This window comes from Penicillium daleae, assembly GCF_028827525.1.
Source record: "Penicillium daleae strain IBT 16125 chromosome Unknown utg000005l_segment0_segment0, whole genome shotgun sequence".
Lineage (NCBI taxonomy): Eukaryota > Fungi > Ascomycota > Eurotiomycetes > Eurotiales > Aspergillaceae > Penicillium > Penicillium daleae.
This window is the reverse complement of record NW_026623153.1, coordinates 3,371,727-3,399,714: the sequence shown is the minus strand read 5'-3', so window position 1 is coordinate 3,399,714 and position 27,988 is coordinate 3,371,727. Positions and strand designations below refer to the sequence as shown.

At 51.6% G+C, this 27,988-nt stretch overlaps 12 protein-coding genes across 12 annotated transcripts; 7 read left to right on the top strand and 5 right to left on the bottom strand.

Annotated features, from left to right (window-relative positions):
• Positions 1-251: 251 nt before the first annotated feature.
• N7458_005401 (putative Phosphoserine phosphatase) lies at positions 252-1,339 on the top strand (the record flags this gene model as incomplete). Its single annotated transcript, XM_056908783.1, has 6 exons — positions 252-339; positions 395-408; positions 468-544; positions 609-911; positions 988-1,136; positions 1,200-1,339. 6 exons carry the CDS (start codon positions 252-254, stop codon positions 1,337-1,339), a joined length of 771 nt encoding a protein of 256 aa, XP_056767401.1.
• A 440-nt stretch (positions 1,340-1,779) lies between these two features.
• N7458_005400 (metallophosphoesterase family protein) lies at positions 1,780-3,555 on the top strand (the record flags this gene model as incomplete). Its single annotated transcript, XM_056908782.1, has 3 exons — positions 1,780-1,794; positions 1,865-3,240; positions 3,297-3,555. The coding sequence occupies 3 exons, from the start codon at positions 1,780-1,782 to the stop codon at positions 3,553-3,555; spliced, it is 1,650 nt and encodes a 549-aa protein (XP_056767400.1).
• A 339-nt stretch (positions 3,556-3,894) lies between these two features.
• On the bottom strand, positions 3,895-5,305 carry N7458_005399 (FAD-dependent oxidoreductase; the record flags this gene model as incomplete). The annotated part of the gene is made up of 3 exons (XM_056908781.1): positions 3,895-4,357; positions 4,433-4,821; positions 5,027-5,305. 3 exons carry the CDS (start codon positions 5,303-5,305, stop codon positions 3,895-3,897), a joined length of 1,131 nt encoding a protein of 376 aa, XP_056767399.1.
• Positions 5,306-6,366: 1,061 nt separating this feature from the next.
• Positions 6,367-7,484, top strand: N7458_005398 (uncharacterized protein; the record flags this gene model as incomplete). The annotated part of the gene is made up of 3 exons (XM_056908780.1): positions 6,367-6,605; positions 6,666-6,965; positions 7,031-7,484. 3 exons carry the CDS (start codon positions 6,367-6,369, stop codon positions 7,482-7,484), a joined length of 993 nt encoding a protein of 330 aa, XP_056767398.1.
• A 668-nt stretch (positions 7,485-8,152) lies between these two features.
• N7458_005397 (GATA transcription factor LreB) lies at positions 8,153-9,343 on the bottom strand (the record flags this gene model as incomplete). Its single annotated transcript, XM_056908779.1, has 2 exons — positions 8,153-8,196; positions 8,266-9,343. 2 exons carry the CDS (start codon positions 9,341-9,343, stop codon positions 8,153-8,155), a joined length of 1,122 nt encoding a protein of 373 aa, XP_056767397.1.
• Positions 9,344-9,617: 274 nt separating this feature from the next.
• Positions 9,618-14,238, top strand: N7458_005396 (MRX complex DNA-binding subunit; the record flags this gene model as incomplete). The annotated part of the gene is made up of 7 exons (XM_056908778.1): positions 9,618-9,681; positions 9,895-10,019; positions 10,074-10,075; positions 10,143-10,165; positions 10,402-11,111; positions 11,183-14,173; positions 14,230-14,238. 7 exons carry the CDS (start codon positions 9,618-9,620, stop codon positions 14,236-14,238), a joined length of 3,924 nt encoding a protein of 1,307 aa, XP_056767396.1.
• Positions 14,239-14,447: 209 nt separating this feature from the next.
• N7458_005395 (putative DNA repair protein Rad1) lies at positions 14,448-15,611 on the bottom strand (the record flags this gene model as incomplete). The annotated part of the gene is made up of 1 exon (XM_056908777.1): positions 14,448-15,611. The coding sequence occupies one exon, from the start codon at positions 15,609-15,611 to the stop codon at positions 14,448-14,450; it is 1,164 nt and encodes a 387-aa protein (XP_056767395.1).
• Positions 15,612-16,326: 715 nt separating this feature from the next.
• On the top strand, positions 16,327-17,998 carry gcnE (histone acetyltransferase GCN5; the record flags this gene model as incomplete). The annotated part of the gene is made up of 7 exons (XM_056908776.1): positions 16,327-16,435; positions 16,499-16,590; positions 16,641-16,694; positions 16,767-16,975; positions 17,033-17,147; positions 17,204-17,911; positions 17,978-17,998. The coding sequence occupies 7 exons, from the start codon at positions 16,327-16,329 to the stop codon at positions 17,996-17,998; spliced, it is 1,308 nt and encodes a 435-aa protein (XP_056767394.1).
• Positions 17,999-18,771: 773 nt separating this feature from the next.
• rgsB (uncharacterized protein) lies at positions 18,772-19,957 on the top strand (the record flags this gene model as incomplete). The annotated part of the gene is made up of 2 exons (XM_056908775.1): positions 18,772-18,929; positions 19,000-19,957. The coding sequence occupies 2 exons, from the start codon at positions 18,772-18,774 to the stop codon at positions 19,955-19,957; spliced, it is 1,116 nt and encodes a 371-aa protein (XP_056767393.1).
• A 587-nt stretch (positions 19,958-20,544) lies between these two features.
• N7458_005392 (COP9 signalosome complex subunit 7) lies at positions 20,545-21,585 on the bottom strand (the record flags this gene model as incomplete). Its single annotated transcript, XM_056908774.1, has 3 exons — positions 20,545-20,684; positions 20,750-20,927; positions 20,980-21,585. 3 exons carry the CDS (start codon positions 21,583-21,585, stop codon positions 20,545-20,547), a joined length of 924 nt encoding a protein of 307 aa, XP_056767392.1.
• Positions 21,586-22,744: 1,159 nt separating this feature from the next.
• ctpA (Cu(2+)-transporting P-type ATPase CCC2) lies at positions 22,745-26,329 on the top strand (the record flags this gene model as incomplete). Its single annotated transcript, XM_056908773.1, has 1 exon — positions 22,745-26,329. The coding sequence occupies one exon, from the start codon at positions 22,745-22,747 to the stop codon at positions 26,327-26,329; it is 3,585 nt and encodes a 1,194-aa protein (XP_056767391.1).
• A 501-nt stretch (positions 26,330-26,830) lies between these two features.
• On the bottom strand, positions 26,831-27,981 carry N7458_005390 (Proline iminopeptidase; the record flags this gene model as incomplete). Its single annotated transcript, XM_056908772.1, has 4 exons — positions 26,831-26,899; positions 26,963-27,081; positions 27,139-27,810; positions 27,876-27,981. 4 exons carry the CDS (start codon positions 27,979-27,981, stop codon positions 26,831-26,833), a joined length of 966 nt encoding a protein of 321 aa, XP_056767390.1.
• Between the last annotated feature and the right edge of the window lie 7 nt (positions 27,982-27,988).

The following is a 27,988-nucleotide window of genomic DNA, read 5'->3' as shown; positions in this document are numbered from 1 at the left end:
TGCTCCATCGGCGCCCAAAAATCCACTGGGGCCCTGGGCCAGACCCACTTGGGTCAATCTCTCCCCAGGTTCCATTCGCCGTTCACCGGAGAAGACCCCTCCATGCTTTGAGATCTTTTTTTTGAGGCTTTCTTCCCAAGTCCTTCTTCGACACAATTGTTCCACCACCGCATTGTTCATATTGGAAATACCTGCATTCATACTACACGTCATCCACTCTTTCAATCTCAACCGCAGTTTCTTCTGTCAAGATGGGGTCCACCGTTCTGCCGTACATGGAGACGATGCCGAAGATGATCTTCTTCACCGATTTCGACGGAACTATCACCGTCGATGACAGTGAGTGCTCACCCATTGTGTAAATGTCCCGGCCAAGTGCTAACGAGGAGAATAGGCAATGACTTCATGGTCCGCGAATTTCCCTTCCTGTCGCCATTGGCAACCCCCTCCCTGACTGAGCATCGCAGATTGACAACCTTGGCTTCGGTCGCGAGGAGCGACGAAAGTTGAACGATGAGGTTCTGGAGGAGCGCATGGGTTTCCGGTAGGAATTTCAATTTCCACGAATTCACTGGAACAACGTCTGACCATGCTATGCGTAAAATCAGTGACGCCTTCCGCCTCATGCTCGAGAGCATCAAGACCCCTTACGACGAGTGCATCGAGATCCTGAAGAAGAACATGAAGTTGGACCCATACTTTGAGGAATTCTATTACTGGGCCGAGAAGAACAACGTGCCCATTGTCATTCTGTCCTCCGGCATGCGCCCCATCATTAGTGCGCTGCTCGAAAAGTTCCTTGGCCACGAGCCCAAGAGCCACCTCACCATTGTCTGCAACGAGGTGATCCCTCGGGATGGCAAGGATATCAACAGCGAGGGCGGCTGGCAGATCAAGTACCACGATGAGAGGTGGGTGTCCTGAGTAGCCCCCTATGCGTTGAATTTCTGGTGTTGAATGAATTTGCTCACGGCTTCTGCGTTCTAGCCACTTCGGCCACGACAAGTCCCTCGAGATCAAGCCGTATGCGGCTCTGCCCGACGGCGAGCGCCCGATTCTGCTGTATGCTGGTGACGGTGTCTCTGATCTGTCGGCTGCTGCTGAGACCAACCTTCTGTTTGCCAAGGAGGGCAAGGGTAATCAATCACCGAACCACCGATCTGTTCCAGTGGACATTGGGAACTGACAAATATCCATAGATCTTGTCACTTTCTGCCAGCGCCGTGGCATGCCCTACACCACCTTCCAAGACTGGTCCACCATCCTCTCCACAAGCCAAGATATCCTCGCCGGCAAGAAGTCACCGAGCGAGGTCGCCGTCCGGGCGAAGAGCACTTAGATCGGATGAACGTATAGATTGAGGACTTGATTTTCTTGTTTTGGGCGGCTGGACATTGCGACAGTCATTTATGAGTATTTTAGTATTTAGATCTCCCGGTGACTTGTAATTTTTGCAAGCATCAATAGACATTACTCTTCTAGATTTTGATGAAATCCGTCTCGGGGCTTCAGTAGGCTTCAGCAGTCGAGACACGAGTGACCGCCTTCCGCCAGGGTCCAAGCGTCCGCCCCGAGGCTCTCCCTCGAAAACAACCATCTTTTGCCTCACCGATCACTTTCCTTATGGCTTTATGGCCTTGTGAGTGGACCTGATTCTGTTGGTCTTCTCCTGGGCTTTTCCGTGATCCTTTTCTTTCCCTTCTGTCATACGTGGCATCATGCGCCTGTGCGCCACCCTGCTCTTCTCCAAGACCTTGCCAGGGTGATTTCGACTTCATCATGGCTCGCCGGCTCGTACGCTTCGCATTCTTCGGCTTCAGGGTCGCATGGGGATCATTCGGCTAATTTGCGTGTGTCTCTTTAGGTCCGAACGGGCGTTCAGCTCGGCTTGTTAGTAACGTTTGCGCTCCTCCTAGTCCTCTTTCTCGACAACAAGTTCCGGGTCCTGCCAGCGTCCATCCATGGCCACCTTCCCATGCACTTTTCCGGCTACGTGATCACCGATGTGACCGTCACCCAATGTTCCTCACTCAATCCGTTCTCGAGCTGCAAGTTGGACCCGGAAGTATGGTTCCGCATTGAGAAGGATCTCTATCTACGCACTGGCTGGACCTCAACGGCGTATATTCAATTCCAACGAAAGAAGGAGGAAGAGTTGGGTCCCGATGACAAAGTGGTCATTGACCTGAAGATCAGTCGCCTGACCCCGCCCACCGAGTATACTCCCAAGGGAGACGATGAGGCGTGGGAGGCCCGGCCCGGTGGCATCTGGCTACGGCGGACGGCCTCGCGCCATGCTAGCGATTCTGAGAAAGCGATCACATATATCGATGTGCTCTTCGGCGCTGACGCTGTTGATCCTCGTCCCAACTGGGAGGTCAAAGATACACCCTTGTTGCTGAATGGGTGGACGGAGAAGCTGGAGACTCGTCTCAGCATTCGACGTGGCAACCCCCTGAAACTCAAGAAGCCTACTCCTCGGATCAACGAGAATGGAAAATTCAAAGTGATGCAGCTCGCAGATCTGCATCTGAGCACGGGTCTTGGTGCTTGCCGTGACCCTGTGCCCGCCGAATCGGCACCGGGACAAAAGTGTGAAGCCGATCCCCGAACATTGGAGTTTGTGGAGCGACTCCTCGACGAAGAGAAGCCAGATATGGTCGTTCTGAGTGGAGACCAGGTCAACGGAGAAACCGCTCCGGATGCTCAAAGCGCCGTGTTCAAGGGCGTGAAGCTTCTAGTCGACCGCAAGATTCCCTACGCTGTTATCTTTGGCAACCATGACGATGAAGGTGACCTCAACCGAGCCCAACTCATGTCCATCTATGAAGACCTACCCTACTCTCTTTCAACAGCCGGCCCGGAAGACATCGACGGAGTCGGCAACTATATTGTCGAAGTTCTCGACCGCGGCGGTGGTACACACTCGGCACTCACTTTCTACCTCCTTGACACCCACGCCTACTCGCCTGATGAGCGGCAGTTCCGAGGTTATGACTGGGTCAAGCCGAGTCAAATCCGCTGGTTCAAGAACACCGCCCAGAGCTTGAAGAGGAAACACCAGGAGTACTCTCACAGTCATATGAATATGGCTTTCATTCATATTCCCCTCCCCGAATACCGGAACAATGGCAAATACTTTAAGGGTGAGTGGCAGGAACCGCCAACTGCACCTGGATTCAACTCTGGTTTTAAAGACGCCCTAGAAGAAGAGGGCGTCTTGTTTGTAAGCTGTGGACAGTAAGTTGCTAAATCATCTTGACCCCTTATGACGGAGATACTTATGTTCTTTCTAGCGATCACGTCAACGACTACTGCATGCTCGAGCAAGATGCCAATGATAAACCCTCATTATGGATGTGCTACGGCGGCGGTGTCGGTCTGGGTGGTTATGGAGGTTATAACGACTACGTTCGGCGGGTGCGCTTCTTCGACTTCGACATGGGCCCTGGCCAAGTCAGGACCTACAAACGTCTTGAATGGGGACAAACAGAAACCAAGCTCGACGAGATGATCATTGTCGATGGAGGTTCTGTCAAGGGGCCGAACGAATAGACCTAACGAGAAGTGACTTTGCCTATCTCTATCATCTCATCCTTTTCTTTCTGTTTTCTTCTTTTCAACCTTTTCCATCATGAGAGCGCATGTGTTTCGGCTCTGTTTTACTGTCGTTTCCGTTGTTGGCGACTCCATCCCTCCTTCCGAGCTTCTACACTTCTGTACATATATTTTTCTTTCTCCCAGTCCTCTTACCTGCAAAAAGGTCGGCGTCCGTAGGGTGTCTATCTCTCACTGAATATCTCATCATTTTCTTCTCCTTCTATTCCCCTGTGATAAGCAAACATCCATCACTATACTTTTTAGTCTTCTAGTGTTTGAATCAAGAAGATTCCATCACCACCATTTCTCAAAGAACACTCGTTGCTCCCCGCCCTCTCCGAGAATACCTTTCAACAACTCGATCATTTCATCTGTCACCTGCGGCGGTCCACAGACGTATGCCACACTCTCTCGCGGGTCTAGCTTGCCATCCCCGCCGACAACGGCTGATAGAAGGTCATGTTTTTCAATTCTCTTTGAGTGGATGGTTAGGTCAGCCGGGGAGTTAGCTGGGGTGAGACGAGAAGCGTTCGAATCCGTGAGGAAGAGATCGAGAGAGATTCGGAGACGATGAGATTGTCCTTGGGAACGAATGATTTGGCGAATTCGTGGGAGGAAGAGGATTTGATTGAGCGATTCTTCTGGTGATGCTGTTTTGTGTCCTTGGGGCAGTCGACTCGAGTATAAGAAATGGATGTTCAAGGGCTGGGTGCGTTCAGTTTGGTTATTGAGGTGAGAGAGGATAGAGATGAGCGGACTTAAACGATTGTCAGCTTCCAATCCACGGAAGGCATGCTCGGCGTAGCCATGCATTAATGTCTAATTCACGTACTTGATTCCCACTCCCCCTGCAATGAAGACCACATTCTTAATTTTCTGTATGTCAACCCCCGTAGGTGGCCAGACAAAGCTCCCACCAACGCGGATATTCAATTCCTTCCCGAGAATCTCTGCCTTTGGTTTCCATAACCATGCAGCAGGTGGATTTCCGGGGGAGACTTGGACGGCCAACTCTACATAGGGCTCTCGTCCTTGGGAGGGGATAGATGAACCAGCTTCTTCGCCAAGGAGCGGTTCCGCTGGTGACTCGGGTGACGGCAGTGCCTGGGCGTCTGCGGGTGTTGACGTTATGGTGAACCCACCGGCTGTTGAGATGGTAGGGATGTGAACATCTAGCCATTGACCTGGGAGGAAAGTGAATGGTTGTTGGTATTTGTCATCCTGCAGAAGGAGTCATCAGCTGAGGTTCTTCGGTATAGTTGTGGTACTTTGCTCGTCTATATATATTCTCCAGGTTTACAGTAGCTTGGCCATTGGTTCGTGCCCAACATTCTATACGTATAGTTGGGTCTCCGATTAAAGAAGGCCGCATGGTTATAGCAAGATCAAGCCACACAGCTTCTTCTCAAAGCAAATTGGGACATACACTATTTTCTTGGTCCGGAATGGTAAACTGTAGCAAGCGGATAGAGGGGTTGACCTGCTCCACATGCGACAGGTGCACCGGGTAAAGTCTGTTCTGTCGAGGCTCCGCCGCGGTGCGAAGCTCATGTGGAATCGAGTCCTCGCGCTGGGAGCTCATCACGCCACGCAAGGATCTTGGTGGGATGGTGATGGGCTGTGAAGTTGGCAGGGGTCGGTGCAAGCTTCGGGTTGGAAGCGCGAATCGTGGGATTGGCTGGGAGAACGGTCGGAATCCCCTCATTAGATGACGCAGCTAATAATGGAGCGGTGGATGCAGCGGAGCGGGAGTCTAGATTTAATATTTCGTTGAGTAAGGAGACTTGGATGATTTGCATCGAATCATGTTTCATGTTCCAATGGATAACTGGAAGAATTGAGGTTGGAGGTGGGAGTTGTCCGACCACATGACTAGGAACTTCTGCTAATCCGTGGATGACCAGACTCGTTAGCTACATCTACATCTTCTTCTCATCCGTTACAGCCCAATTTTTAGGGTTACGCCTGTCACGGTCTGCAAATGGTTCAAGGTCCTTGGCGACTGACTGGTTCGACGCTAAAGTCCACAATGCCTGTCTTCGAGTGTGATAACGAGATGTGGATGCGTGGTGCGGAGTATACAAACGAACTCTCGAGTCGCACTGCAAAGCAAATAATATCACCACCAGCGACAAGGATGGCTAACCCCTCCCCACCACAGCGCTTCACCAACCTTCTCCCCACTAGGCAGGCCTCAAGGCCGAGTCTTCGTTCTGCAAGCTCACTGTGATGCGGAGCGCTCCCTCGTGCAGATCCGCTCTTCCATCACATTCGCTAGCGTGTGATGACCTGACAGGCAAACCTCGGTCTATCGCATATTATTGGTGCGACAGCCCTGCACTGGTGCTTTCCCAGGCGCTTTGCGGTCCACAGGTATTGGTCAGATGCACCTTCCGGAACAGTTGAGGTTGTGCTGCGCCTGAAAGTTCTCTGCTGATTCGTGGCCCTCTCGCCAGCCCAGTGATGGGCAACAACATGGAATGTCGGCGGTCCGGGAGGTGGGTTGCGAGCTCATATCTAACGCCCTCCCTCCGGATCGCCCAGATTTGATGCCTTTCTGATTCTCTTACTTATTCCCCCTTGAAGGCTTTCGGTCTCTGGCTTTTTTACATGCGAAGCACTGGATGTCGCAGCCAGCCGGCCTGGCCGAATCGCATTGTCTTCCATTAATATAGCGGTCGCATTTGGCTTCAGCTAAGCGGCGATCTTGGGGTACGACAATAAGAGCAGTCAGCCACGCCTGATTGCGCTTTCACTACGGTCACGATGCATTTCTTCTTCCCAAGGCGGCACCGTCACTATAAGCTCACCCTCTGGCTGATGGTAGCCGAGCTTCCGATCACGGTCGTTGTTCTGACTTTGACTGGTCTTGCTTCCCACAATACTTACCGGACGTTGCTATGGCAAGATGGCGCGGATAATGGTTTCAACAGCGCACCCAATGCGGCGCTATATGCTGCTGCTAACTACCGACCATATACGACTCCCATGATTTGGTCGTCGTTGTACGTCTCCATGTGTCTCATCAAGGATCTGATAGGGCAAGGCTGACTTCACGAGCACAGTATGACCAACTACAATCTCGTCATTGGAGTGCTCAGCGTCTTCTTATTGATCGTCAAATTCCCAGTTCACTCCATGCACCTATTCTTCCCTCCCATCGGGGCCTTCATCCAGGGTTCCATCATGGTGCTTTACATTGTTTCGGCCCGCTTCCAAGCTAGCAGCGACATGTCAGACCCGAAGCATCCGCAGTCGGGCCCACCTTGGTATATCACGAAGAGCTGCAGTGTTGCCGCGCACAAGTCAAACATTGGATACTGTGAACAAGCAAAGTCGCTATTTGCTGTCACAATTGTGATAATGTATGGAGAAAATCTCTACTGGATGGTTTCTAGAGAGTCTGGCATGCTAATACTCACCTCTATAGTTTCCTCTACTTTGTGGAATTCGTCATCGTCGTTCACTCGTGTTTCATCACCAAGGCAGAGCGTGATGAAATCTTGGAACAAAGAGAAGAGAAGCGCATCGAGAAGGAGTTTGAAGAAGAGATCATGAATTCACCCAGCATGATCCCCATGACGCCCGCCTTTGATCAAGTTATGATCCCCCGCACTCCCGGATACCCACCCATGGCTGCCACAAGTCCAGTAACACATGGAGGAATTCTCCATGCGCCGTTTACTCCACGGTCTTCTGTACGCACGCCGGGCTTTAATAGACTCGGTGGTGCAAGTACGTCTTCGGATCTTCCACTGCGGGATAACTCCAACATGTCCACACCCCAGCTACAGTCTCGACCAGTACAGGCGGTAGAGCCCCAGTCAAGACCTGAATCAGCGATGTACTTCCCACCGCCGCCGAAGAAAGCATCAAAGAAATAAAGTTGAGACCAAACTCACTCCTCGTTATCTTTCTTCACCAATTTCTCATGATACCATATTTTTATTTATGCAATTACTTTCATTTGCCCCGGGTTTAGGACGGATTTCCCCCCATTAATCCTTCCCTCGCTCCTCTCCCATGCCTTTGTGGCGAGTTCATCAAAATACACCAAGTACATATCATACCTCATCTACGGCGTTCTCCCATGGAAATCTGTTTCCCGCCACTATATAGGCGATTTTTCATCTAATATTGAAAAAATGATCCAACTTAAAAACGAAAAGACGCATGATCAATTTATTAAACCAATCCGTATGCTGATACATAGACTCGCAAAGTGGAAGACATCCATAAATCAAGAGTGGAGACCCGAGAAATGTCCAAATATGTACCGCAGAAGTATCCTAGATCACAAAGGGCTTGGACAAATGGTCATGAATTCATGAATCATGCCGAATGTTGAAGCATGTACAAAGACATCGACCCATTACACAAAAAAGCAAACACGCCGTTCGCAGGATTTGAAGAATCGAAAAGGGGAGAGTCAGTAATCACCCTCAAATTGGAATAGTAGGCTGACGGGGTATAATCGCTGAGCCAAGGAGAGAAGACCAATAGAAAAATTTATCCGTCGATCGAAGGAGACCACCAGTTCAGTAAAGAAAACTCAAGCAGACTCCTGACGCTTCTTTTCCTTCTTCGACCAGCGTACTATACGGATCAAGAAAGTGAGTCCGAGTTCGAGGTCATGAGAGAGCTTAGATTGGAATCAAAACTTACAGCCACAGGCATTGCACAACGTCTTAGGACCGCTTGGGCCCTTCCTCCACTCGGGTGAGTCGGCGGTTCCACAGTCACTGCAGACGTGCTGTCCCTTCAGCCTCTTGCGCCTGTCACCTTCCTGCATGTTGCGGGCTTGATCAACCGCCGTGGTGATATCGATGTCACAATGGATCAGTCGACCTCGGCGCAGACCAGTGCTGAGTCCCTGGGACCTCTCGCCATCACCGTAGTATAGACCGGTCATCACTTCGATGCCATCAATATGAGACAGACCCTCGGGGCCAGGGGCATTCTCGGAAAAGTAATCCCCCGTGGCCCCGTCAGATTCGTCAGAGTTAGGCGCAACGGTCTCAGTCGACTCTTGATCACTGCCACTTCCTTGAGCGGCTGCCTGGTTCTCAAGCATTTTCCCTTCAATCTTTGCGTAAGACAGTCGAGACAGGTTTGCCTCTTCGTCCTCTTCCTGCTTTAGCTTGGCAATTTGCTGGGCCAAGCGTGCATTCTCGATCTTGTGTTCCAGGAACGAGTCAAGAAGCAGCGAGTTCTTTGTGGGGTAGGGTCGGCACATAATGAAGAAGCCGGTGCAGCGATCCTGGATGATGTTCCTCCCCCGGGTCCCATTTTCGCTCGCAATATGTGGATGTCCGTAGGTTTCGACCAGGGAGTACGTGCTGTTCGACTTTTGCAACCGCACATGGGTTCGAAATGGTGTGTTCGTCGCCACCGCATCATCCATGTCTCTCAGGAAGATAGGCTTGTCGTCCTCGTGAATATACTGAGTGAATAGGCTGCCCTCGAGTTGTTTGGCTGCACGACCGGTGATCGACTTCGATGACGGCGACGCGTAAGTGATCCGACCCTGGGCGTTTAGCAAGAGGAGCAAGTCCTTCATCTCTTCCAAGACTCGCTGTGTCCAGCCTGGGTCGTTCTGCACATTTTGATAAGCCCCCTGTTGTTGCCCCTGCACGGCATAGTGTCCATAAGAACCCGTCATACTCTGCTGCTGTGACTGTTCAGCCAGGGCAGCCTGGTTCCCTTCGTTCGAGTCCGATCGTGACTGGGAAGACAGATCCATATTGTTATAGGTCATTTGAGTCATGGCCATGTCAAAGAGACTGTCCGTCCCTGCATCACCAGCAAAGACAGAATAGGGATCAAGCGCCTGGCGGGGTCGGACTTTGGTCGTCAATGCGTATCCGGGTTGTCAACGGTCCAGATTGGCCGGTGGGCGCATTCCCCAGAGATCGGGTCCGGGTAATAATATACTCGGTATGGTTTGACTTGATCTGACAATAATCATATCGGGGCCTGATGTCAGGCACAAAGTCTGTTCAGTGGAAACCAGCCAGATGGGAAAGCCCCTTCTTGCGCCGTCTCACACATCCGGCCAGGACTATTCCATTCAAACGAAGGGTCAGTGCTAAGGAAACAACCACCGGCCCGCTCTGGTGTGACAGACCGCATTCTGCTGATCCCCACTGGAGGTGGGGCGCATTTCTTACGTCAGCACTCTGCCATTAAAGCCACGTGACTTCGTGTCGCACTGGCGCGAAGTGGAGAAAGTCGGATGGATCACAAGCACTGGGCGATCTGAGCACTCACTCACTTCGATTACAACTGTACCAGAGCAAAAGGCCTGGGCTACCTCAAATCTTTTGGAGGTGCTCCGAATATTGAAAGAGAAATCAAGACTTCTCTTCTCAAAGTCATCGAGAGAAAGAACGGCTCTCGCTGGCCGCTACCGCAAGAATGTACGTACTGCGGATACTCCGCCTCAAGACCTGATGACGCTAACGGTTCGACAGGTGTAAGTGTTCGCAGCTCATTGGGTACTCAGAAAATATCTGACAATTACATATCTGACGTTAGCGAAGATTGACAAGCTCTCAATTCTGGGGTAGGTGCAACTGGGTTCCCGACGCGACTTGTCACAGGCGTGCCGTTTCCCCCGCGCTTTACTGACCGTGTCATCATCTTAGAGTTCGCTCCTTCGATAACACGCGCAGCGAGACCATACAATTTCACACTCCCCTCACATTAATCGTCGGTTACAATGGATCTGGAAAAACGGTATGCGCGGGGCAATTTAGAGCTGCCAGGAAGAGCTATGCGAGAGAAACTAACACATTCTAGACGATCATCGAGTGTCTCAAGTATGCCACCACCGGCGACCTCCCCCGAACAGCAAAGGTGGCGCTTTCATCCACGATCCCAAGCTATGTGGCGAGAAAGAGGTGCTCGCCCAAGTGAAGCTCTCGTTCACTGGAACATCCGGTGCCAAGATGGTCGCCACACGCAGCCTGCAGCTTACGGTCAAGAAGACGACCAGGCAACAGAAAACACTAGAGGGACAGCTAGTCATGGTCAAGAATGGCGAGCGCGCGTCTATTTCATCACGGGTGGCAGAGTTGGACCAGATCATGCCGCAGTACTTGGGTGTTTCCAAAGCTGTGTTGGACTCCGTGATATTCTGCCACCAAGACGAAAGCTTATGGCCAATGAGCGAGCCTTCAGCACTGAAAAAGAGATTCGATGAAATTTTTGAAGCGATGAAGTACACAAAGGCCATCGACAACATCAAAGCCTTGCGGAAAAAGCAGAATGAAGAGCTTGGGAAATTCAAGATTATGGAACAACACGCCAAGGAGGATAAAGACAAGGCGGATCGTGCAGAGAAACGGTCTATCAAGCTGCAAGATGAGATCGAGGCGCTGCGGGATGAGACTCAGCAAATGTCCAAGGAGCTACGACGCGTCGCCGAACTCGCCGACAAAGCCTGGAAGGAATCAGAAAGCTATGCCCAGGTGCTCGGTGCATTGGAGGAAAGCGCATCGAAGCGAAAAGTATTGAGAACACCATCGAAAACCTCAAGAGGCATCTGGTTGAGCTCGATGACTCGGATGAGTGGCTGCAGTCGAACCTCGAGCAGTTCGAAACGAAACAAATCGAGTATCAACAGCAGGAAGAGTCTCAGAAGGAGAACTACATGGAGCTTAAAGAGAGAATCGAGACAGCTCGGCACAGGTTGGGCTTAAAGCAGGCTGAGAATGGCAAATACGAGAACGACAAAGCCAATTTCGAGCGCCAGGTTCAAAGACGTCAGACTATGATTATCGAGGCTGCTCGCAACAACAATATCCGTGGAGTCAACGACAACATGGACCAGGCAGAAATTGACGACTTCATGCAGCAAATTCGGCGCGCTCTGCGGGAGCAAAACCAGTCCTTGGACCGTGTGAAACGCGAAGCCCAGCGTGATCTTCGCGAGGTGCAGGTCACTCTCAATGAGATTGGTCAGCGAAAGTCTGCCTTGCAGGAAACCAAAAATGCTGCAAAGAGACAAATCGGGGCAAATGACAAAGAGGCGGCAGCGTACCAGGGAAAGTTAAATGAGATTGACGTCGACGAGGGTGTCCAGGCTGCCCTAGAAGCTAAGATTGAAGACATTAATTCGAGTCTTGATCAAACTAAGGAACGGGCCAAGGCTGCCTCATGGGACCGAGAGATCCAAGACATCAACTCGCAGATCCAGCACCTTGAAGACGAGGCCTCGAAACTCAATGCCGAGCTGATTGAGTCCACAAAGAAAGCAGGCGACCTGGCTCGCTTGGACCATCTCAAGAAGGAGCTCAAGGACAGGGAACGCAGTCTACAGACTATGAAGAGTGCTCATGGAGACCGTCTCGTGAAGGTTGTCGGTGCCGAATGGCAGCCCGAGAGCCTGGAAAAGGATTTCCAACGAGCCGTGGACACGGAGTCCAAGCAGGTCGCCGATGCTGAGCGGATCCGTGACGGGGTTCACCGAGAACTCGAGCAAGTTGAATACAAACTGAACAACGCAAAGAAGAACTTGAAGCAGCGTCGCATCGAACTCAACGACTGCGCAGAGGAGATTCGTCAAGCGATTAATGCCGAACCAGCTGATTACCCTGAAGTTGTAAAAGACCGCCAAGCCCAATACGAGCTGGCCCGCAAGGATGCTGATCAATTTGCTGGCATGGGAGAATACCTCAGCAAGTGTCTTGATGCGGCAAAACGCACCAAAATGTGCCGCACTTGCCAGCGATCATTCAAGAACGAAACTGAGCTTCAAACCTTTACCAGGAAGCTGGAGGCTCTGGTGAAAAAAGCTGGCTTGGATGCAGAGGACGAAGGCTTGCAAGGCCTGGAAACCGATCTCGCAGCCGCTCGTGCAGCCAACGGATTCTACGAACAGTGGGCTCGTCTTTCTGAGACTGATATACCCGAGCTGGAGAAGGAAGAGCAAGAATGCGAATCCCAGCGAGATCAGCTTTTGGACAAACTCGAATCTCACGATCGAACTGTCAGCGATAAGCAGGAAGCCAAGAGAGATGTTGAGACACTTATCAAAACAGTAACCACCATCTCGAGGTACGACGCTGAAATCAAGAACATCACGTCTCAAATCCAGGAGCTTTCCGCGAAGCAGCAGGACACTTCCCTCGGCCGCACCTTGGAGGAGATCCAGGAAGAAATCTCGGCCTCCAATGAGAAGTCTCGGGACCTGAAGAAGACTCTCGCCAAGCTCACCCACGAGAAGGAGCAGGCGCGAAGTGAGATGAACAAGCTGGAGCTGCAGCTTAGAGACGTGCGGGAAAATCTCAACAATGCCAAGTTCCAGCTGGAGAAGAAAGCCGACCTACTTGTCCGGATGGAGGAGTATAAGAAGCTTAATGCCCAGCAAAGGGAGACAATCGAAAAAGCGGACCAGGATATCGAGAGCCTCACGCCCGAATTGCTTCAAGCCCAATCCAAATACGACGATATCACCCAAAAGACCGAAAGCCGCGAACGTGACTTGCAGCATGAGATCAACAGGTTGTCCGACAGTATTCATCAGCTCGACCTTGCCAATGAGGACATAAATTCGTACATAGAACGAGGAGGTCCGCACCAACTGGACCGGAGCAAGAAAGAAATTGCCGCCATCGAGATTGAGATTAGCCAATTCGAAACCGAACAAGGCGAGATAACGAGAGAGATCAACAAAATCTCAGCTCAGCTCAAGGATAGTGAAAACACGAAGCGACAGTACTCAGATAATCTGACGTATCGTCAAGCCACACGATCCTTGGGCAAAGTTCTTCAGGAAGTTGAGGAGCTGGAAGCCCAGAATGCCGAAGTTGACCGCAGCCGCTTCAAACAGGAGTCAGAGCGCTGGACTCGCGAGCACAATGCTTTGGCTGCAAAACAGGCCAGCAAGATGGGTGAAATGAAGTCCAAGGATGACCAGTTGATGCAGCTGCTGGCCGACTGGAACACGGACTACAAGGATGCAGCCTCCAAGTACAAGGAAGCACATATCAAAGTGGAGACCACCAAGGCTGCAGTGGAGGATCTCGCTCGCTATGGCGGTGCCCTGGACAAAGCGATCATGCGATACCACGGATTGAAAATGGAAGAAATCAATTCCATTATCGGTGAACTCTGGCAAAAGACCTACCGCGGAACGGATGTTGACGCGATCCTCATTCGTTCCGACAACGAAAATGCCAAAGGTAATCGATCCTACAACTACCGGGTTTGCATGGTCAAATCAGGTGTGGAGATGGATATGCGCGGCCGCTGCAGTGCTGGTCAGAAGGTTCTGGCCAGTATAATCATTCGCCTTGCTCTGGCAGAGTGTTTCGGCGTGAATTGTGGTCTTATCGCTCTTGACGAGCCGACGACCAACTTGGATCGTGACAACATTCGCTCGCTAGCAGAATCATTGCACGATATCATTCGGGCTCGCCAGCAGCAGGCGAATTTCCAGTTGATTGTCATCACCCACGATGAGGAGTTCTTGCGTCACATGCAGTGTGGTGACTTTAGCGATTATTATTATCGTGTCTCGCGGAATGAGAGACAAAAGTCGATCATTGAGAGGCAGTCCATTGCCGAGGTATGTGCCTAATTGTTAGGGTGGATGTCGACTTATGCTAACTAACATCCTTCTAGGTCATGTAATTCCCACGTCAAACGGTGGCAATTTCTACTGATGAGCACCAAAAAGCCTCACCGTTCGTATCTTTGCATTTCATTTTAGGCGTTCAGGAGATCTCCTTGCAGCTTATGTTTATTGATACCTCCAATGCATCTCACAAAATTGTTCACTGGATCTCAGAAAGTGTAAATACGTATACGGCTATTATTGGACACGAAGCAAGCAATTCCTATTATTCTTCAGTATCGAGTGCATCCATCTCAGCCTCTTCTTCATCAAGAAGCGGTACAAATCGAAAATCCACAAAACATCTTGGACCCGCCAGCGCCCTGACACCAGCACCAACGGATCTTCCAGTTGGTGTATTATCGTCAAGATCAACCATAAATTGGAAGCTTAGCACTCCCTGTCGGTCACCACGGATGCTAACTTTGTTAGCAACAGCCATGGCTCGGGCTGCCTTTCTGACGAGTGCAAATCGATAGCTTTGTCGAATCCGCTCCCCCATAGATGATGGCGGTGATACTTGGAATGTCTCTGTGACAGTGGGTGCTGCCTTGGCTCTGGTCGCACGTGGCCGCGAAGTTCCATCATCCGTTAGGACCTTGTGGGCTTGTGATGCGTGGTCCCCTTGTGTAGCACCACCAGTGATTTCGTTGTGTTGGTCGATGGAGAACTCGACCGTGGACTCACTGAAGGGACCGCCAGCACCTGTTAGAGCAAAGTACGGTTCCCGGTCGGCACAGGCGGACAGTTTGAGAATGGTGGGAGTTGACGAATCGAGCTCGGCAATGGCATTGTGCAGCCAGGCGGAGCGCATGATGATCTTCATAATTATAGCATCGCGTTGCAGTGGTATGTCGGTTTCAGCGTCTTCTGGCTCGTAAGTAACCAGCTCGCATGTCGTTTTCACACCCGCTTCAGTGATGGCAATACTAAGAGGAGCACCATGTTGTGTGTATTGGAGGGTGCATGAGCGGTCCATGAGCAGGGCTGGTGCACTGAATGCACTTGAAGCTGGATTGGTCTGAGGGAGATTGGTGTCTCGGGAGCCATTGGGCTCGGTCAAGTCATTGATCCCGAATATCTTCAGTGTCTCAAGAAGAGCGGAGAGCGAGACGAGAAAATGGGGATATTCCACTTCACCAGAAGACTCTGCATCTTCGTTGGACTCTCCGTGTTGAGGGTTGTGCTCTTTCGATGGCTTGAAGGTATAGCTGGTGAAGAGAGATTTGTCAAGGAATGCTAATCCTTGGATGACTCGGCCTTCTTCTGCTGAGAAACGTAGACCATCTGGGGTGATCTGAACCGTTGCCTTTGAGGCAAAGCCGATGCAGGAGAGCAAAGTGTAGAGGTGTCGGGCATTATTGGAGACCCCAGTGAACAGCGGCTCCATTGTCGAGGGAGTGCCGGCTAGACCCAGCCTTTTAGGGGGTAATTATGTGGTTCGGTAAAGAAGGAGGTAAGGACTTGATGTGTGTGAGATGATTTGGGAGCTTCTAGCAGTACAGGCCCCTTTGAATTCCCCACTTATGGTACATGGAGGGGACAGAATGTGGGTATCGCGTTAAACATAGACTCCGACCGCGCAGATTGTGAATACGGCACCGAAACTTGTCACCAAATTCAATCAGTATATTATATCTCTCATTGTGTATAATCATAGCAGTGCTCTCACTCACCCGAATGACAATGCCGCTGGGAGGCCGAGAGATGCAAGGCTCAGGAACGACCGGTCTGATAGCAGATGTTAGCTGTCGTTTCGTATAATTACAAACTGACAAGGACTTACTGAGACCAAAGAGCCCAGTGAAGATGAGAGCTATGTTAGACACAGTTAGCAGTGCGCAGTTGGAGCTATGGCAGCAAACCATCCTTACCAACCAGGAGCAAGGTGAAGCCGACGGTAAATTGGTTGTCTTTAGAGACAAGAGGGTGGAAAGGGGTTGCAGAGGCTGCCTCCCAGACTTCGTTCAGAGACATGAGTAAAAGATCTGTGAGTAATGAAAAGATCGGTTCGAAGGTAATGGGCCTGGGATCATCAGGAGAGTTGAGGGACTCAAGAAGTATACAACAAATGCACGACTGGTCGATCTGGCCGATACGGGGAAATGTTATTCCGGTCCCGATTCCGGGGAGCGTTATCTCGTCTCGAGAACGCGCAGCTTCCGACTACCACAAGCTTCACCTACTCCACCATGGCTGTTGAAACACCTCAAAGTGAGTGGTTCTTCTACTAGCAGCTGATGTATTTCCTAGTGATCAAATGCTGATGCTTTGCAGGTACCAAACGGAAAGCCTCGGAGGAGGCAGCTTCCCCGGATTCTCAGCAGCAAGCCAGCAAGAAAGCGCGAACCGATTCCCCAGACAAAGACGTGTGTCTCCCGACTGTTGTTGCGCGAGGATATAGATTGACATGATACAGGAGGATGGCCCGTTGCGAAAGCCCCCACTGCGCATTGTTCCATTCCCCGAAAAGGTGAGATTCCGCCCATCTTTTGCCCCTCTCTTTGCCAGACACGCAAAGAAAGATCGATCTAACTCTACATAGCCCGCTGTCCTAGAAGAGCGCCGAGGTGATATCGAGTTCCGAGTCGTCAACAATGACGGATCGCACGACAGCTTCATCGTCCTGACGGGCCTGAAGTGCATCTTCCAGAAACAGCTCCCAAAGATGCCCAAGGATTACATTGCGCGACTTGTTTATGATCGATCGCACTTGTCCATAGCCATTGTGAAACACCCGCTTGAGGTTGTTGGGTTAGTACAGCAAGCTTGGAGTCTCATTTTTGATGGCCACTGACGAACTACAAACAGAGGGATCACCTACCGACCATTCAACAGCCGCACATTTGCAGAAATTGTATTTTGTGCTATCTCCTCTGACCAGCAAGTTAAGGGATACGGTGCGCACTTGATGTCCCATCTCAAGGTAGGAGAACACCGTTGCAACTTGAGACCCCCCGGATCTAATGCGTTTTGCGACAGGACTATGTTAAAGCGACCTCTCCAATCATGCATTTTCTCACGTACGCCGATAATTACGCTATTGGATACTTCAAGAAACAAGGGTTCACCAAAGAAATCACCCTTGACAAGTCGATCTGGATGGGTTACATCAAGGATTACGAAGGCGGTACCATTATGCAGTGCACTATGCTACCCAAGATTCGGTACCTCGAGATGGGACGGATGCTCCTGAAACAAAAAGAGGCCGTTCAAGCTAAGATTCGTGCATTCAGCCGATCTCACATCATTCATCCTCCCCCAAAGGAGTGGAAGAATGGTGTCGTCAAGATTGATCCTCTCACCATTCCCGCAGTCAAGGAATCTGGATGGTCGCCTGATATGGATGAGCTGGCTCGCCAGCCTCGCCATGGTCCCAACTACAACCAACTATTGCATCTGCTGAATGACATGCAGAACCACAGTGCCGCCTGGCCATTCACCCAACCGGTGAATCGGGATGAAGTGCCAGATTACTACGAGGTGATCATGGAACCAATGGATTTGTCGACTATGGAAGAGAAGCACGAAAAGGATATGTATCCGACACCGCAGGATTTCATCAAGGATGCGATGTTGATCTTTGACAACTGCCGACGGTACAATAACGAGAGCACTCCGTACGCCAAGAGTGCAAATAAGCTCGAGAAGTTCATGTTCCAACAGATTCGGAACATTCCTGAGTGGTCGGTAAGTTTAATGCATAGAGACAGAGTGACCTGATACTGGAACTTCGACTAATCTATGTTTAACTAGCATCTTGCCGACGGACACTGAGTGTGCTTTTCCTGCGACGGTGTTTACATGGGACGGCGTTATGGAGGTGACTGGATTTACCAATACCCTGTGGATGATTAGTTTTAGCGGGAGGAGCACCTTCTTTACATGAGAATATGAATTGATGGCATTCGAACATCCAAATTCAATCAAACAAACCTTTGAACAATTCGAGAGTCCAATTCTTGGCTGATATTCAGACTCGAGATAACTTTAAACAGGGGTATGATGCAATGGCTACTTTTTGGGTTTTGGGGAAATGACAGATGGGTCCGCTCTCGGATAAATGTTATTGCGATGTTGTTTCAGGCCGTCTGCGAGAAAGCAGAGGCTGGCCCTCTCCCCTACGTGCCTTTCTTCAACCCTTACCTTCTCCTCTGGCTTCGTTCGTTTTAGTCCTGCCCTAGGCTATCTGTTCTGGGCTATCTGGGTTATCACAGTTGCTGCGGTGCAGCTGTCTGCTGATTTGTTGATCCGTTGCCGCGGTCGCCAAGGGGTATCCTTTCCCAGCAACCATTGTCTATCTCGCGACGACATCTTCAATTCGCTTCACATAATCCTCTCTTCAGTACTGAACGAAGTGCAATCCGCTCTTTTCGAATTCAATTGCGATCTGTCTCTTTATCGCAGGCCTATTGAGTTTATTCTGCTTGGGCTTACGCGACCCGCCACGCTCCCTACCCCTTTTAGCACCACCCCTCCTTCATTTCGACCTTGACCTTTTGGTGCTGGACAATTCACCGGTTGACAAACAACACAAACGACCGGACATAATGGCATCGCCAGACTCATTCCTGGATGTGGAGCAGCGGAATCGCTTGCCCACACTTTTTGAGGTCCTCAGTCGCCGTACCCTGGCTCCGGTTGATCTCTTCTCATTCTACATTTACATGCGCGACCAGCAACGCTCTGTGGATTATCTGGATTTCTGGTGAGTGATCTAACCCGTAAGTGAGTAGAATTACCTTGACTCCGTTCTAACGTCCCTTTTATCTGATCAGGCTCGATGTCTCCCAACATATGTCCCTGTGCCGTCACTATGTCCGAGAGCTTCGCCGTTCTGTCCTCGTTGCGACACCGGACCCGGAGAGGGCCGACAGCAAGCGCTCATCGGCAATGTTGGAGAACCTGGAGAACTTGGGCGACATTCCGCTAGTGGAGGCTGGTCCCTCCCGTCTGCGCCACAATGAAAAGGACCGCGATGCCGACCACCGCTTGTCTGCTTTCCTTCGCTCCGACGGTCACACTTCCTCGCACTCTCCGCAGAACAGCATCGGCTCCCAACAGTCTGCCCAGCGTACCTCGTCCAATGATCATCGGCCTAGCACCGGCAATGGAACTGGTGGCGATTCCAACTCCCCTGGACACACTGTGGGCCGCCATGACATCCGCGCCAGTGCTGAAAAGATTCTTTACACCTACCTCCTCCCCGGCTCTGAGCGAGAGATCATTCTGCCAGAGACCATGGTTTCCACGTGTATCAACTTGATTGAGGATGACGGCCGTGACGACCCCGAGGTATTCGACCCCGCAAAAGACTATGTCTTCCAGGCCATGGAGCGCGATGCCTTCCCCGGATTCTTGCAGGCCAAGGCTCTGGGTAACCTTGTGCCACTGAGCATCCTTGCCCGCCTGGCTTTTGCTCTCATCAGCTTTGGCGGAGGCTTCTGGGGTGCATTCTACGTGGTCCTGCGCAACAAGCCTCGGGACATCCGCTGCTGGGTCATCCTTCCATTCGCAGTTGCGGCGTACTTCATTGTCTCATATCAGTACCGGATTGACCCCGTCATGGCATTCCTCGGCTACAGCGAATACACATTCATGAACTGGGGTTTGATTCGCGAACCCTACGTCCGCAAGCTCTTGAACAAGCGCGCCCTGGTGACTGCTTTGGTCTCGTTCCTGACCGCTGCAGCTCTTAGCATATTGTTCATTTTCGTGCCTGGAACTATGCTCTAAATGTGCTTTTCGTCAATCTGTGCCGTGATGAAAACAACCCCGCCAAGATTTCTCTCAAAATCTCCCGCAGTGCTGTCAATCTTCATACGATCTGTCAGATATGTGTTTAGCCTGGCGTCCACCTACCTCTCTTCTCTTCTGCTTCTGTGAAGCATAATCCTTCGAAAGCTTTGGACTACGAGGGCAAGCCGACAGCCCATAATCCTGACGGGCTCAGTCTGCTTCCTTCGAATCCCCTTTTTCCCATCGTCTCTACCCTCCTCACTGACAATCCTGTCACTTTCCTTTTCCTTGCCGTGTCCATATTTCGCCCTGTCGACCTCTTTTTCATCTCGTCCGCGCTTTTCTTCTCTTCTACCAATACCCCGTTTGATTCTGGTCACTTGTATTGTACTTATGTTCTCCATGAGTCTTGCCATTAGGGCTTTACGAATGCAACCTGCTTAGGTGCTACCCCCGCGTGTATATCATGTCGTAGCTACCTCATGTAAGAAGTCTTGAATTCGGGATAAGATCGTGGTTTACTCGCTTCGTGTAGCTATCTAAGCAACATGATAAGATCGTGATATTCATAAGCACCCACTCGTCTAGGTCTTCCGTCCGACGACTCGCTTAGTCTGCCTGCTCCCTCCCCGACCTACACCAGCACCTTCGTCAATATCCATGCGGGACGCAGCCTCCCCATTATCACCTGACTGAAAACCATCATCCTCGTCAAAATCATCAGCTTCCCGTTTATTGCGCCCCAACCCAAACGGGACCCTCTCAACCCCCTCCCAAACCCAGACTTACCAGCTCGCCCATCCCCTCCTCCATTCCCACCCTCGCGCATAGTCTCAGCCTGGCGCCGCTGCACCGCTTCTTCCAAACGCTCCCGATACACCTGCTCCCTGTCATGGCGTTTCTGGGCATTGGCCTTGACCCGCGCGATCTCGGTTTCGAGATCCTTGACGACCTCGCCGCAGCGGGACTCCCATTCGGTAAGGAGGGTGACCATTTGGGGGGAGGGATTGGGGTTGCACGTCGCGCAGGGGTGCGACGGAGGTGACGTTGATGGTGGGTGGGGTGGATGCTGGGGAGAGGCGGGCGGAGATGAGGTTTGCGTAGATGGCGGTTGTGACGAGGCTTTCGAGGTCGGCTGTTGAGGGCAGGGAGAGGGATTGCATGAGAGTTTGGTAGGTGAGGGGTTTGGTGGTTGTTGCTAAAGTGAGAAGGGAGAGCAGGCGGAGTTTGAGGGTTTGTTCGGCGCTTAGTTTGGGGAGATTGGGGGTTGCTGGAGGTGTTGGTGATCGTGTTAGTGATATTATTCCACATGGAGTGTAGGTGATTTGGTAAAGTGGTGACTTGGAGCTGTGTGACTCTTTCATACCTTGGTATTCCTGCCATGTACCCCATGCAAAGATCTCGAGCAGCTTTAGGTACCTTTGATACTCAGCGGGGCAATCGGGGGAAGCAAGAGACTGGATGGTCGGTGTCTCCAGCAGCTCGGCGAAGACGTATGTTTGGGGCGCCGAGGTGGCATTTGTGACGATGTTGGCCACGAAGCGAGGTGATGTTGCGCTGTTGGAGATAGCTAGGGCGACGAAGGGCTGTAGAGCCTCTAGGGCCCGGGCGTGTGTTTGGTCCATGAGATGGATGCGGTCAATGAGGAGAGGTGGGGAAAGATGGAGGTCTTTGATCGACAAGTCAAGTTGGTGGCGTAGTTGATGGACCGAGATGGGTGTTGAAGCAATGTAATATGGAGCTCAACAGTAAAGACTCTGGGAGACAGTCTAGATCCGGAGATTACGGGGGAACGATGCCGATAGTCAATGCTCCAAGCCAACGGGTTCCGATGATGGAGTGGGTGGTTCGAGCTGGTTTGCAGACAATGCAAACACTCCCGCTGATTTGCCTGGTGATTAGAAGGCGGTGCATCAGGCGGTATAAGTTTTACTGTGCGGGACTTGGCAGGATGTTTAAAGCTCAGGTTGCAACAGACCAAGATCCACTTGTATTGGGGTCTATACTTGGCTAGCTTTGTACAGTATAGAATCAGACCTCTATAGTTCTCTCGGATCATGGTTCATCCTCGCACCAACTCGGGTGCATGTAGACGCCCTGGTCTTCAATCCTGGTCGTTTGTACAGGCCCATCCCAGCCATCCCAGCCATCCCAGTAGGCCCTGACCCAATATCGCGGGCGATCTGAAACGAATAATACGACCTTGCAGCTTTCTGACACTCCATTCGGCGTTTCAGAGTCATTCGAGATACTCCGCCTTTGACATCTGTATTGATGATGGGCGCCTGATAGGGCGTGTGATTATTGCGAAATTGCCTGCATGAGCACCAGGTGGAAGCCATACAATTTACCTGCAGGAGGTGGAGAGAAGGAGAGGGAGGGAGGGAGGGGACGGGGAGTGTCGCATTCGCATTCCTCAGCGTGGCTCGCTCCACTCCCTGCGTAATCTCCATCCACTACCCGCACCGCTCCAAAAGTATTTTGCATTCCTTGCTCCTTCAAATGAGCTCTTCCCCTCGACGTGGCCTTTTAGGCTCTTCAGTCTTGCTTTCCTGGTGCCCCTAGGCTTCTTTGCTTATTTTCACTTCCTCTCTACCTCAATCGGGGAATGATCTGACCAGTTTTTGTCGATCCGAGAGCATCCGTTGCGCATCACGCTATCCCCTCTACGCATTGCGCGTAAGCTGGCCCTCATCCCCGAATACATCCCCGACGAGATTCCCGAGCGCATCCCCGTCCTCCATGCGATAGCCACGTTTTCACCCATAGTCAGGGTTTATCGCCATGTCTGCAGAACCTCGCGGTGTGGACCCTGCATCCCCCGCCCACTCATTACCCGCCATGGCTACGACAACGATCAAAGTGGATGGAATGACCTGCGGAGCCTGTACATCTGCAGTTGAGGGCGCATTCAAGGGAGTAGAAGGGGCAGGCGATGTGTCCGTCAGTTTGATCATGGGTCGCGCCGCTGTTCAGCATGATCCGTCTATACTTTCGCCCGCGAAGGTTGCGGAGATGATTGAAGATTGTGGATTCGATGCCGCAGTTCTGTCCACTGAAGAACATGCCAAATCCAAGGATAACGGTGCGTCGGATGCTCCGGTAGTGCGATCCTCGACGACCACTCTCGCGATCGAAGGTATGACCTGCGGCGCATGTACTTCTGCGGTGGAAAGTGGACTCAAGGATGTCGCTGGAGTCAACTCGGTCACCGTATCGCTACTGTCAGAGCGCGCGGTAGTAGATCATGATGCTCGGACCATTACACCGGAGCAAATTGCGGACCTGATCGAGGATCGTGGCTTTGGCGCTCGCGTGGTAGAAACAAAGGCCTCATCTGTCGGCCAAGAGGATTCGTCCCAGCTCGCCAACCGGACGGAGAATCAGTCAGGGCATATGGTCACGACAATCGCCATCGGCGGTATGACCTGTGGAGCTTGCACATCCAGTGTCCAAAATGCTGTCGCCCATGTGGATGGCGTGACCCAGTTCAACATCAGTCTGCTAGCCGAGCGCGCCGTGATTGTACATGATCCGTCAATACTCCCAGCACAGAATCTTGTCACGATGGTGGAGGATGCTGGATTTGATGCGTCTATTGTGTCGTCTGAATCCCAGGAGCCGCTCTCAAGGAAGACCCAGCAGCTCAATCTGAGTATCCATGGTTTAAGGGACGCAGCGTCTGCTTCGGCCCTCGAGGAGGAGCTGCTCAGCCGACCAGGGATTCAGTCTGCGTTTGTCAAACTAGCAACTTCCCACGTCCTTGTTGCATTTGACACATCTGCCATCGGCATCCGATCTATATTCGAAATCATCGAGGGTGCCGGTTACAATGCATTGATTGCTGATACCGATGACACAAATGCACAGTTGGAGTCCTTGTCCAAAACGAAGGAAATCCAGGAATGGCGGCGCGCTTTCATAACCTCCGTCTCTTTCGCCGTTCCCGTGTTTCTCATCAACATGATTTTCCCAATGTATTTGCGCGCCATCGACTTTGGCAGATTCCAGTTAATTCCAGGTCTTTATCTGGGTGACTTGATCTGCTTCGGTCTTACGATACCTGTACAATTTGGCATTGGTCGACGGTTCTACGTCACCAGCTACAAATCACTCAAACACAAATCTCCCACTATGGACGTTCTTGTCATGTTGGGCACGTCTGCAGCTTTCTTCTATAGCTGCTTCACGATGGCTATGGCTGTCTTTGACGATCAACACAAACGGCCAAGCACTGTTTTCGATACCAGCACCATGCTCATCACTTTCATCACACTAGGAAGATGGTTAGAGAATCGGGCCAAGGGACAAACATCCGCTGCCCTGTCCCGTCTCATGTCTTTGGCCCCCTCCATGACCACCATTTACGAAGACCCTATTGCGGCTGAAAAGCTTGCCGATGGATGGACCTCGCAAGGGACACCGAACGAGTCGAAGCCCACATTACCAGAAGATACGTCGGTGAACCAAAAGGTTATCTCCACCGAATTGATCCAAGTCGGTGACATCGTCATCCTTCGTCCTGGTGATAAGGTCTCTGCGGATGGTGTTGTCATTCGTGGTGAAAGTTATGTCGACGAGAGCATGATCACAGGAGAAGCCTTGCCCATCCACAAGAAGAAGGGTAGTCATGTAGTCGCTGGCACCGTGAACGGAACGGGTTCAATCGACTTCAAGGTGATCCGTGCAGGCAAAGATACCCAGCTCAGCCAGATCGTCAAGCTCGTGCAGGATGCACAAACAAGTCGTGCTCCGATCCAGCGCATGGCCGATATTGTGGCTGGTTATTTCGTCCCAACAATCATCGGTCTTGGTTTGGTTACCTTCTTCGGATGGATGGTCCTTAGTCACATCCTGTCCAACCCGCCCCAGATCTTCCAGTCAGAGGATAGCGGTGGCCGAGTGATGGTTTGCCTGAAACTCTGTATTTCGGTCATCGTCTTCGCCTGTCCGTGTGCTCTTGGCCTCAGCACCCCGACTGCCGTCATGGTGGGAACTGGTGTTGGCGCTGAGCATGGTATCCTCGTCAAGGGTGGTGCTGTTCTCGAAGCCGCCACCAAGGTCAATCACGTTGTCTTTGACAAGACGGGTACCTTGACTACGGGCCGGATGAGTGTCGATCACGTCCGAATGGAGCCTCACTGGACGGTCAATGACTGGCGCCGCCAGCTGTGGTGGCTGATTGTCGGTCTCGCAGAGATGGGCAGTGAACACCCAATTGGCCGGGCTATTCTTACCGAGGCCAAGTCCGAATCTGGTCACCCAGGGGAAGACGGGTTACCTGGAAGCGTTGGCGATTTTGATGCATCCGTCGGAAAGGGTATTTCAGCTGTCGTTGAGCCCATGTCCAGCGCGGAGCGTGTCCGCTACCAGGTTCTTCTGGGCAACACAGATTTCCTACGATCGAGAGATGTCCCCGTGCCTGCAGCGGCTGACCCTGACTCCTCGGCAGCCGAAGAGGAAACGGGACAGATAGCACCCAAACCTACAAGTGCTGCGTCCGGGATCACACGTATCCATGTTGCCATCGACAACCGCTATGCAGGAACTATTTCCCTCCGCGACAGCGTTAAGGACACTGCGGTTGCCGCAGTTGCAGCCCTTCACCGTATGGGGATTTTCACCTCCATGGTCACCGGCGATACATTGTCGACTGCGCTCTCAATTGCCTCGGCCGTCGGCATTCCGGCATCCGCAGTCCACGCATCTGCCTCTCCGTCTGACAAGCGTGCCATCATCTCCTCGCTCCAGCTCAATGGCGAGCGCGTCGCCATGGTCGGTGACGGAATCAATGACTCCCCAGCGCTGGCAACTGCATCTGTGGGTATCGCTCTAGCCTCGGGCACCGACGTCGCCATGGAGGCAGCCGACATTGTCCTAATGCGTCCCGATGACCTGCTCTCCGTACCAGCCAGTCTATCACTCTCCCGCTCAGTCTTCAACCGCATCAAGCTCAACCTCGTTTGGGCCTGCCTCTACAACGTCATCGGCCTGCCCTTTGCCATGGGTCTATTCCTCCCCTTCACTGGCTTCATGCTCCCTCCCATGGCTGCCGGTGCCGCCATGGCAGCGTCTAGCGTCTCGGTCGTGGTGAGCAGCTTGCTTCTGAAACTCTGGCATCGTCCGTCCTGGATGAAGGTCGAGCGACTGGAGAAGGAACTTGGTTCGGGAGCTATCCCTGCCGATGGCGTCTTGCGCAAGGCTGGTTGGTGGGCTCCGGCTACCATTCTCTCAGACCATCGTCGTTCTATCCGCCGCTGGGTCGGTGATAGCGTGGCCTCCTTGTGGTTCACGGCTACTGGGAGGCGGACTGCTGTTCGCGAGGATGAAGGGTATGTCCCGCTGCAGACTGTTGAGCCTCCTGTCTAACCTGGAACGTTGGCTTGGACTCGAAATTACTGTCATGATTCCACACCCGGATGGAGTTGGTTTGGGAAATGGGATATGAATACTTATCTAGATATTGTGTCGGGAATGGCTTGGCTTATTTCAAGCCGGCCTCTCAATTGGCGGCGTTGCAATTGTGGGTTAAATTGTGTTTTTATTGTTGGATGCTCGATACCTCTTTTTCTACACATGCATTCATATGAATTTATTCATGAACTTATCAAACTCCTCTCGTACTATGTTCTGCTTAAGTCACTATTTCCTTCGTATTGCGCAGGTTAGACTCGCTCGATTATGTGTCATCTCACCATCAAATAACTATGAACCGACATCTCTGTGTGCAACATCCACACGGGTATAGTTCAAATTGGTCCTGCCTCCCAAAACTGATCATAGAGTAATGATATGGAATACTATCCTGATGATGCGCGAAGTCATCCCAAATGTTGAAGAGTAGGTTGACTATCTTGTGCAACATCCTGCTTACGCTTCAATGTCTAAGCTTGCATGTGCGTCGCACGCCTCAAGCAGCTTGATTTGGGTACCGGGCTCCTATGAAACGTCAACTAAGAATTCGAGCCGGGTATACGGGGACCATCTTATGTATCTTCATACCTTGGGCGTATGACCTGCATCCGGAATCCAGATCATTTTCGACTTGGGCAGGGCTTTGTGCAATTCCCACGCCGTCTGCGGGGGACAGACCATATCGTACCGTCCCTGGATAATAGTAGCTAAACCATTCAGAGTCAATATCAGATCTCCAAACTCAGGGTCATATATTGACATACCCGGAATATGTCTAATCTTCGCTAAATTCTCCTCCTTGAGAATCTGGCCATCCTCCAAGAAGAAATTATTCATCCCGTAATGCGCTTCCAAAACCGCATGAGGCACCGACCACCCCTCATCATCCAACTGTTTGAAATTCGACTCATCGGTCTTGAGTGAACCAATGCTCAAATCCCACCGATTCCACTCTCTCGCTGCTGCAACGCGAGTCGCGTGGTCGTCTGAGGTTAACCTCTTGTAATAGTTTCCCGTGAGATCGTCACGCTCCTCGGGCGGGAGGTAGTTGACAAAGGCTTCAAATGCCTCTGGGAAGACACTCGTGGCTCCAGTAGGTCCTCTGAACCAGTCTAGTTCCGATTTGCGAGTCGTGAATATTCCACACATGAGGAGGGAGCCTACGACGTCCGGATAGGCTTGTGCGTACAGCAGTGCTAGGGTGGATCCCCAGGAACCGCCGAAGACTAGGTGCCACTTGGGGATGTTCAAGTGGACTCGTAGCACCTCGATATCGGACACTAGATTGGGAGTGGTATTCTCCCGAATTTCCGGGGCGGGTTGGGACTTTCCTGTACCACGTTGGTCTAGGAGGACTACGCGGTAGATGGCCGGGTTGAAGTAGGAAGTATTGCTTTTCTGGGTGTGTCCTCCCGGACCACCGTGTAGATACACGACTGATGAAGATTAGTTGGACGTTGAGTGCATGAAAAGGTGGGATTTGCCTTGATAGAAGACTAACTTGGCTTTCCATCGGGCTTTCCGTACTGCTCATAGTGAAGCCGATGGATAGAGCTGACGGTGAGCATGCCCTGGTCAAAGGGGTCTGAATGCTCGTAGCTACTCATACTGGAG